Source organism: Galeopterus variegatus, unplaced genomic scaffold (assembly GCF_000696425.1).
Source record: "Galeopterus variegatus unplaced genomic scaffold, G_variegatus-3.0.2 Scaffold2767, whole genome shotgun sequence".
NCBI classification, from domain to species: domain Eukaryota; kingdom Metazoa; phylum Chordata; class Mammalia; order Dermoptera; family Cynocephalidae; genus Galeopterus; species Galeopterus variegatus.
This window is the reverse complement of record NW_007728878.1, coordinates 162,869-173,732: the sequence shown is the minus strand read 5'-3', so window position 1 is coordinate 173,732 and position 10,864 is coordinate 162,869. Positions and strand designations below refer to the sequence as shown.

General features: G+C 36.4%; 1 protein-coding gene across 1 annotated transcript in view; it reads left to right on the top strand.

Annotated features, from left to right (window-relative positions):
• Positions 1 to 10,864, top strand: part of RNF219 (ring finger protein 219) — a 42,171-nt gene extending 31,307 nt beyond the window's left edge. The window contains exon 6 of the mRNA XM_008582921.1: positions 8,068 to 10,864. Coding sequence (XP_008581143.1) covers positions 8,068 to 9,610 — 1,543 coding nt within the window. The 3' untranslated portion in view covers positions 9,611 to 10,864. The remainder of the gene's footprint in view (positions 1 to 8,067) is intronic.

The following is a 10,864-nucleotide window of genomic DNA, read 5'->3' as shown; positions in this document are numbered from 1 at the left end:
ACCGGACCGGGACCGGCAACGGGATCGCAACCCTCTGCGTTGCCCCCGCGCCTCGCTCAGCCAGTGAGCGGGAACCGGTCTGTATGTGGGATCCGAACCCTCGGGCGGGAGCGCCGCCGCGCTTCCCAAGCGGCACACTATCCAGTGCGCCACCGGGCCGGCCCAGGCATCCTATTTTGAGCAACTTTCCCCAGTGTGCTGCCCAGAGAGAAGGAAAGAAGCCTTGGAAATGGAGGCTAACTAGCTGCAGTTTACAAACAAAGGGTCAAGTCCCAGTCCACAAAAGCAGGGAGGGAAAGTGGCCGGTATGAAACACAGTTTGGTTCTGTTTCTCCTTAATACCTCTGCTGACCCTGTGAGTCTTTTTAGAGACTTACCACAAAAAGAACTAATATGTTCCTCTACAATTCACATATGTTGCTCAACACTCAGGTTTTTATTAAGAATTTTTAGGTGTATCAGCAAGAAATTCAACACCCCAATTTTTAATTACAAATGCATGGTTAGTTTAATAAAATAAACACACAAAAAAAACTTCCTTTAAAATTGTGTTAATAATATGACCTATTATTCTTAAATCCTACTCTCCATTTGAGAGCTTGCCAAGCAGGCTCTATCTTGACTTTTAAACAGTACTTTTGGAACATGGGAGGAGAAGAAATTAATGGTAGGGCCTAATTCTCTGTCTGGTTCCTCTATCCACATCAGCTTTGTCTTTAAGAGAGAAATTGTGGCATTTTATATTCTTCAAATATTAAAGCACTTTCTGTTTTGTGATGAAACTAAGATGCAACATACATAACTTGTATTTTTTTATTCCTCAAAATTAAACCATGAGACAAGTAACCTATGTGTTTTATATTCTTCAAATATTAAAGCACTTTCTGTTTTGTGATGAAACTAAGATGCAACATACGTAACTTGTGTTTTTTTATTCCTCAAAATTAAACCATGAGACAAGTAACCTATGTAAGGGTCAAGTCCCAGTCCACAAAAGCAGGGAGGGAAAGTGGCCGGTATGAAACACAGTTTGATTCTGTTTCTCCTTAATACCTCTGCTGACCCTGTGAGTCTTTTTAGAGACTTACCACAAAAAGAACTAATCTGTTCCTCTACAATTCACATATGTTGCTCAACACTCAGGTTTTTATTAAGAATTTTTAGGTGTATCAGCAAGAAATTCAACACCCCAATTTTTAATTACAAATGCATGGTTAGTTTAATAAAATAAACACACAAAAAAAACTTCCTTTAAAATTGTGTTAATAATATGACCTATTATTCTTAAATCCTACTCTCCATTTGAGAGCTTGCAAAGCAGGCTCTATCTTGACTTTTAAACAGTACTTTTGGAACATGGGAGGAGAAGAAATTAATGGTAGGGCCTAATTCTCTGTCTGGTTCCTCTATCCACATCAGCTTTGTCTTTAAGAGAGAAATTGTGGCATTTTATATTCTTCAAATATTAAAGCACTTTCTGTTTTGTGATGAAACTAAGATGCAACATACGTAACTTGTGTTTTTTTATTCCTCAAAATTAAACCATGAGACAAGTAACCTATGTATGTTGAGGCCCTAAAATTTTGTGTTTATAATTTTATGCATTTCATGTACAAAAACATCTTATTCTTATAGTTGATGATGCCTGCTGATTGTGCATGAGGTTATCTATATTAGTGTAGAAAGTATACACGATCAACTAGATAACTTGTCTAACTTAATTAACTAGATAACTTATCTAACCAGGTAAGTTATCTAGTTGATTGTGTATAATTTCTACTCTCACCACATTTAAATACAGTGCTTTCAGTAAAGGGTTCTGGTTCAGATTCAGTCTTTATGTCTCTGACTAAAATATTTGGGTTGGCACTCACCAGGGTCATCTGTCTGTGCTATAGTTTCCTACAAGGCCACTTTAATAAATGATCTTTAGCAGTTTCAAAATATTCTTGAACTTGTGCCTAGAACATAGTAGTTTTATAAATGTTTATTAGCTTTGTGGATACATATCTATATATCTTCCAATGGTTGTTTTCTTATTTCTTCATGTTTTTATTAGCAAATGTATGCATTAATAAATAGCACGACAATGCTAGTCCATTGACTGTGTATACAGATTTTGTGCTCAGGAAACATAGCTTGTATTTTGATATGAAGTAAATAGGTGCTGATATTACTTAAGAAGGGATCTCATGTCCAAGTACTTAATATGGTTTCATATGTGGCTTTGGAGTCAGAAAGACTTGGATTCGAATCCTGTTCCTGCCACTTAACCTGCTGTGTAACCTTGGATTTTTTAAACTTCTCATTTCTAAGCTTTAAAATAAGAATAACTGATTTTGCTTCATAAAGTTGATAAGACAGTTAAATGGGATAATATATATCAAGCATATGGCAATGTGCTTGACACCATGTAAACACTCTATAAACTCTGGCTGCTTCTATTCTTATTGTCATCATCATTGTCAATAGTAGTCATTTATACTACTGTAAAGATTTATTTGTTGCACTTACTCTTGGTAAGTTCCAGCCAGAAGTTCACTTTCTTTTTTGGTTTTTTGGATGGTGGGCTAGGGAACAGAAATTTTCCATCTTGAGTTTTCAGGAGGGAAGAATTTCTTCCTGTTCCCTTTCAGTATGCCTCACGTTATTTAATATAATGTTGTGGAACCAACATGTGTGACTAGGATTGGCCATAGACAGTACTTTTATAATTAACAAATTCTCTAGGAATGTAGCATTTTTATAACTGAGTGCTTAATTTTAAAAAGAGAAAACTCTTGAGGAAGCATTGGCAAGTCTTACAGCTCAGCAGCAGATAAAAATGGGCCAATTCCCAAAGCTTCTCTAGTAGTTTCAAGACAGAATTATTCTCCCCCTCCCTCCCAAAACATGCACAAGGATGAAATAAATATGGGTAATATACAAACAACCCATAGGAAGAAGGTGAGAGAAAAAGAATGCCAGGGTCTTGAGCCCTCTCCTCCACCATGAAATTCAATTTTGAGTTCCCTATAGTTCTGGTCCTTCCTGTGCTCTTTCCCTAAAATGTGTCCTGCTATCCATCCTACACAAGGACCAGTACAGGGACCTCTCCTTTTTCTTTCTACTCCCATCAAAACTCAGAATCCTGAAGACCTCATGTTACAGGCTGCTCACTTAAGTTATGTGTAGTCAGAAAGAAGAGTTTTCAAACTCAGGAAATCCTCAACTGGTAGATTGGGCTTCAAGAGAATATGCTTAGGAAGGGGAAAGGAACAATGGAAGCTCTTCCCTCTGAAACTTTACCTCTCTGTGTGTTTAAAATAAGGAAAATACTTCCTAACATCTCTGAAAGTCAGGGAGTGAGAAAATACACACTACAGCTATGTAAACAGGTAACTATGATAAAGTCCACTTTATGAATGGGTTGTTCTTTCTTAGGGTAAATGTGGTAGCTCTTTAAAGGAAAAAATTTCAGACTCATGTAAGTTTATTTGGTTTTCTCCCATATCTATCATTACTTTAATATAGGTAATCCTTGCTTTGCACAGTGGTACAATTTAGCTTTGCAAGCTAAAAGAATCTTACTAATCAATGGGAAAAAATCACAATTGTTCGATGATCTTTAATAATTTTTCTCAAAACATTACCTTTTACCGACAGTTATAAATACCTATGGATATGTAAAAACAATAAATTAATTACTTAGTGAACTGATTTGTTACTGTTCATAATGTACATGTTGTTTATGTAGTGCTTTGTGAACTGAAAAGCTAGAAGTAAAGATTTTACTTTATGTAATTACTCACAGTTAATATAATGTGGTAACTGAAATTTGAACCATGTTGTCAGGTGACTGGTATTATTTAAGTAAACCATAGTAACTGAAATTTATGCATATTGGAACTATGAAAAGCAAGGACAGCAATGTGTTAGATAAGCCAGACCACAAAAACTGGTCCAGATTCAGAGATTGCTTTTCCTTTGTTTCACTATTATCTCAGCTAGCAAGTAAGGAAAAGATATAAAATAAAAGGTTCTTGAGGAGGCAAATGGGCTCTCTTCCCCTGTGTCTCTTTTGTTCCTCAAGAAGGTGTTTCTGAAGTTTAGTAGTCTTGGCAACTCACTGGCCTCGCTGCATTTATCCCTTTTATTGGGGTTGCCATTGAGAACCAGAGAAGCGAAGTGAATTGCGCAAGGTTTCACAGCTAAATAGCAGCATAGCACTAGAGCTTAGTTCTTTTGATACTCGATGTTGGCATTTATTCTTTTACCACAGTTGCTTTCTTCTGACCCTCTTCAAACACATCCTATTCCTTCTATGTGATCGGCTGAGAAAATGTGGTTGTGGGAACTGTTTGTTGTTAGAGATGCTTTTATACTAGTTATAGTACCTCAAAGGTCGAACCAATAGTACTTTCATTTCTCTTCTGTTAGAGACAGGAATAATATTGTACCTCTGTAGCTATTCAGACAAGGGGATCCCTCGTGCTTTTCTCTCATCCAGAATATATATATCCATTAACATTGCAAGCTGAAAAATCCTTTAAGCTTCTGCTAGATTCTGGCAGAATACACTTCCAATATCAGTTGCAGCTTCTAAACTGCTTAACAATGTTTTCTCTGGCATAATGAAGCCTTTGGCCATCACTGCTACTTTGAAAATCAAAGCCTTTTGGTCTCTAATGGAATGTTTATAAAAATACTCCATTTTGAAATTTGCTCAGGAAAAGGAAGTATGGTAAATGATATTAGAAATCCCTCCGGCTTGCCTTGGTATTGCCTCATTTGATGTTATATACTCTGGAAATATCTGGAATTAGTGTGAATATGACATTGTTAATACCCAAAGATAAATAAGCTCTTATCCTCGTCTTCATGGAAGTATAGCATCAGATATGTGTCCCTAATTGTTATTTCTCAATGATTAAGGTAAATTGCTCTTTGCGAAATTTATTATAGGCATCTTGGGCAAGCTAAAAATCTCCCGACACCTGTCAGAAGTCTCATCTATTTGCAGTGTTTTACTAAGGGTGAAAATGGAAGTTTTTTTGGATGGAGCAGTATAGGATTTGCTTTCCTTGGTATCAGTGAAAAAAAGTAAGCAAATGTATGAAACATATTTAGTTCAGTAAAACAGTGACTGTCATAATACTTACATGCAGAAGAGGACCAAGGACATTTAGCTTATCCTGTGGTGTTGGCTCTGCGTTAATGTAAGGTACTGATGTATCTTAAAGTAAGAAGATGTCATTTATTCAAGAAATATTTAATGAAGATCTGCTGTATACCAGGAATTATTCTAGGGACCTGGCAATGAATACAAGACAATCAAAACTCCTTGTTCTCCTGGAGCTTCTACTCTAAAGGAAGAGAGAGATAGAAAACAAATAAATTACATGGATTGATAATTAATTGATCAGTTCCATGGCTTTCACTATATATGTTTCTGTCAGTTTGCCCACCAGCACAGGTGCCTTATTAGTGTGGTAAAAATGTCTAATCACTCAAAGTATTATAGGACTGTGAAGTGTTAAAATGAAACTTTGGGCAATTGGGGGCAATGACCTGTTAGGAAACAACCTAACACCATCAGTGACTTCTGCTTGCTTGTCCCTCTCATGTGTTCTGTTGCTGGCCCTTGCTGTTAGTTCTCAGGGTACGTCAGCTTTCTCTCTGCAGTAAAAAAAAATATGGTTAGGCTATCATTGACTTCAACTCAGAACCATTTGTTTTTTCTTTTAAAAACAAAAGGGAAAGAAAAAAAAACATACAATGTCTTAAAATGACATTATGTTTGAAATTCCAGGCTAAAACCTGGAAGAAGAAGCTGCTAATATTTTGGGAAGCATTTTTTGTCATTAGTTTTTCTTATGTAGACCTCTGAGTTTGCAAGGACATCCTTTGGTTGCAGCTGACTTGCTATCTAGTAGCATTATTTGATTGTAAATCATTTGATTTTTCATCTGAGGGTAGCTTTATTATGAAAATTGCACTTGAAGAAAAGAGGAAATTTTATTTTGGTAAGCAAATGTAAAGCTGTCACTTCTGCTTTTTGCATTAAGTAAACATGCTGCACAGTTTTTCCATTTAAAAGCATATGGGTTATTTGATTATGAGAGAGTAGCTACAATCAAGAACTCACAAATATTTTTGCTGAATGCACTTAGAGGTCTTTGTCCACTTTTTAAAAGTTCTCTTGCAGAACTACAGCTCTGTCAAGTACTACATTTACAAGACAAAACTTTTTAACAAAGAAGAAAAAGTTTCGTCATTCATTTAACGGAATTGTAGTAGTAATCTTTGTCTTTAAGGGGAAGCTTGTTATTATAGTTGCATTTGGTTTTGTTGTTATACCTGTGGTTTTTGCTTTGTTTTTTAGAAATTGAAGGGAGTGTGCTCTCTCTGGGAGTTCACTTAATTGCAGTGAGTAAATCAATATTCAGCAATCATGTCTTTAAAAACCTTTCTAATCCTGAGATTTTATGATTCTATATTTACCTTGCATCTTCCCCCCCCTCCCCCCCTTAGTGATAAGAGAGTAGGGATCATGTCAGGACTGAGCTGGGAGTGAATTTGGCTAGTAGTTTAGAAGATGATGGGCGTTAAGGGGGAGTCTAGAACATGTTGTGGTTGATTCTGAGAGGTGCAGTTGTTGTTGGTTCCTTCTGCTCCTTTGTAGTTTGGGGGTTGTTTTTTAATACTTGATACATTTTCTTAATAGTAATTATTTTTAAAGTTAGAGAAAAAAGGAAAAAAAAGATAAACCCAAAGATAACAATTTTTAGAAGTCACCTTCCCAGGTACTTTCCTGCACACAGACAATCCCCGAATTCTTAAGGATGGGTTAATATATAAGTCATCAAAAAGGTGATTAAGAAGAGGCTTTTGAAAAGAACTTTGAGGGAGAGAAGTTATTTTTCATGGGGTTACAATGTAAGGCTTATGTTTATTGCCTCATAAGAAGCATTTTCTTGAAAGAATTTTTCTTGGTGGTCAGATAGAATTTAAGATAGACTTTTATGTCCCTTGGAGCTAGGACAGTCTAATTTATCTTTTTGTCCCTAGCCCCAAATATAAGACCTGACCTATATGAGGTACTCAGAAATTGTTTTCTGAGCTGAACCCAGTACCCTTTCTTGATAGAATCACGGAAACAAGATAATCACCAGGTAAAAGGAGTGAATTTTGATGCGTTCTTTTTCAGTCACTCTCTAAAATGTTCCCTTTCAGAAATGTAAAAATGTTTTTATGCATAGTATATTAGAACCACAAGCACTGACTTTGTATTTCAAAGTTGGAAGAAATGAGATTGATGTCTCACACAGTTGTAAAATGCCAAAAATAAGTAGAGCTGAAATGAATTAAAGCCCAGTGCTCAGAAAGCCAAGGAAAAGCTTCAGATCGGGGTGACTATAATTGAAAGGGTCCAAATAAGTATTTAAAACCACCCCTCCTGGGATTGCTAAGATTTCTGAATTTCAAATTGGCATTTTATGTTTGACAAGGTGACATTGTATAAGAAATGTATTGTAAAACACTGCTGTACAATAAGAAAATGATTGAATGTAAATATTTCAAGATGTGGAAAACTGTTCAAATGTTATCATAAATCTTTGCCATTATTTTAGGGGATAACTTCATGCATATATGAGCTGAAGTGATAGAGCTAGCTAGCTCTTGGAAGGGAAATCATCAAGTTATGCCTCTCTGCTACCACTAGTCTGATTTGACTACAAAGATATCCTGTTAGATCTTTGCTATTATTATCATATGCTTATTGTTGCATAAGTGGGGAAACCCTTTTCTGGAGATATTGCATCTGGCATATCTCTTGTCCTTCTCACTGAGTGGTCTGAACTGTCTCTGTTATGTGAAATTAGAACGTGCTGGGACAATTTGCACTCTTTGTTTCTTTGGGGGTTTTTTTGGTGGCTGGCCAGTAAAAGATCTGAACCCATGACCTTGGTGTTACCAGCACCACGCTTGCCCAAGTGAGCTAATTAGCCAGCATAATTTGCACTCTTGAACTTTGAAAAGATAAAAGCTTGAGCCATAATATTAACTATTCTTTCATTTTTGTAGGTTCGGAAGGTTTACAGTTGCCGCTCTTCAGTCCAAAGTAGAACAATATGAACGTGAAACCAATCGCCTCAAGAAAGCCCTGGAACGAAGTGATAAATATATAGAGGAACTAGAATCTCAAGTTGCACAGCTAAAAAATTCAAGTGGTGAGCAGGAAGCTGTGACTTCCATTTGCCAGAGAGCACTTTCTGCAGATGGCAAGGGGAACAAAGGCAGCGAGGAGGATGTGGCATCAAAGAATCAAGGTGATGGTGCCAGAAGACAGCCTGGCTCATCTACCCCAAGTTCTTCTCACCAGGCAAAGCCTTCCAGCAGCAGACTCTCTGACACCACTTCTGTCAGGCAGGAAAGCACCAGCAAAACAGAACCAAACTGTTCTAACAATGAAGACCTATATCAAGAACAGGTAGAAATAGTGTTAGATGTGACAGATACAAGTATGGATTCTTATTTGGAAAGCAAGTGGGGTAATAAACCAAGCGATTGTGTACCCTACAAAAATGAAGAACTTTATGATCTTCCTGCTTCTTGTACTCCTTTGTCCCTTAGTTGCCTTCAGCTTAGTACTCCAGAAAGTAGAGAGAGCTCTATGGTCAAAGCAGGAGCTTCCAAAAAGCACTCAAACCATCTTAGAAAATTGGTGTTTGATGATTTTTGTGATTCTCCAAATGTTTGTGATAAAGATTCTTCAGAAGATGACATAAGTAGAAGTGAAAATGAAAAGAAATCAGAATGTTTTACTTCCCCAAAGACGGGATTTTGGGATTGTTGTTCCACAAGCTATGCCCAAAGCTTGGATTTTGAAAGTTCAGAGGGGAACACAATAGCAAATTCTGTTGGAGAAGTATCTTCAAAATTGAATGAGAAATCAGGCTCATGTTTATCCAAGAGGTTGAATTCTATTCGCTCTTTAGAAATGAATCGGACAAGAACATCCAGTGAAGCATCAATGGATGCTGCTTACCTTGACAAAATCTCTGAGTTGGATTCAATGATGTCAGAGTCAGACAACAGCAAGAGCCCTTGTAATAATGGTTTTAAGTCAGTAGATTTGGATGGGTTATCAAAGTCACCTCAAGGCAGTAAATTTCTTGAAGAACCTGATAAGTTGGAAGAAAGAACTAAGCTAAACCATTCCAAAGGTTCTCTAACTACTGATCAGTTAGATAATGGAAATGAATGGAAATCCACTTCTTTTTTCCTCCTCTCTCCATCTGACCAAGAAATGAATGAAGATTTTTCACTCCATCCCAGTTCTAATCCTGAGACTAATGAAATCAAACCCTCAAGCTGTTTGTTTCAGACAGAGTTTTCTCAGGGTGTTTTGTTAAGCAGTTCACATCGACTGTTTGAAGATCAAAGGTTTGGGTCATCTTTGTTTAAGATGTCCTCAGAGATGCACGGTCTTCATAACCACCTTCAGTCTCCTTGGTCTACTTCCTTTGTGCCTGAAAAGAGGAATAAAAATGTGAATCAGTCAACGAAAAGGAAAATCCAGAGCAGCCTTTCCAATGCCAGCCCATCAAAAGCAACTAAAAGTTGACTCATTAGAAAGGTGCCATTTGTGTTTTTGTCTTGAGAGGAATATAAAAGTTTTTAAAATTGCTTTTCCTCCCTCATAAAAGTTCTATACAATTTTGAATTAATAATCTTTAGTCAAGTGTCAAGTCAAAATGGTGGATTAACCTGTACCCAGAATACTTATGTTTATTTTGGAAAGACTTTGGTCCTTATATTTTTATTTGGCGATCTTTTTGACCACAGAAGGTAGGGAGAGGTTTATGGTTTTGGTGTTTTTGGTTTTTTAAAATATTATATGTATGTGGGTTGAGTGTTTTCTTGAATCTTATTTAACTATTAGATACTGTGGCCTGCTAATGAGCCTCAGTTGTCTCCAGAACTTGGATTACTTAAATAAAACTTCTAGTTTTGTCTACACACTGCTCATAAGACACTTGTATTTCTTTAAAGCTTTTACTAAGGTGGAAATTACTTTGCCTGCCCCTTTTTATTTATGTTTAGTGCTGGCCTGCCTAACTCTTACACAAGGCCACGATGGAGAAATAGCATTCCACCCATAGTCCAGTATTCATTTACTTTTTTTTAGGTTTTATGTGTATGTTTGCCTTTTTTCAACATTGCTCTTTGTCCAGTTTTTGTGAAAATGTTCTGCAAGTATGAAAAAATACATTTTTTATATGGAAATATTCATTATGTCACATAGCTTATATTCATCTTTGTGTGTGTGTGTGCGTAAAATGAAAAGTTGATTTGAAAAGAAGACATAGAGCAGTTGGGTTTGAAGGAACCTAAACATCGTAGCTTCATTGTTCCAAATGTATAGGCACGAAAGCACTCATTGCCAAGTTCTTGATCCACTTGTATCCCAGGGGAGTTCTTTTTGGAGTGACAAAGTTTTTGTTTGCATGTCACTATTCTTTGTGGGATCTCTGTATGCACGGTAATATTTTTGCTTGCTGTTTTCCATACTTAAGAAAAAGAAGTTTCAGTTGGCTGATAGAATATCTTTTATGTGGGATAATTTTTTTTTTTTTTTAATGAAGCATTGAGAGGGTGAGGATAGATAAGAGGTAAGCACAACTTATAATTTAGGCTCTGAAAAAGTGTATTCTAAAGATGTTTGGTATGCCTATATAGGCCTTTAAAAATGGGTTTGTATGCTAATAATTTGTTTATCTAATGTGCACTGAACATTTTACATTAATACTGTACTGTTTTACATTAATACTGCATGCTTTTCTATGTGAATTGAATAAAAGATGTCATAAGCACTGTA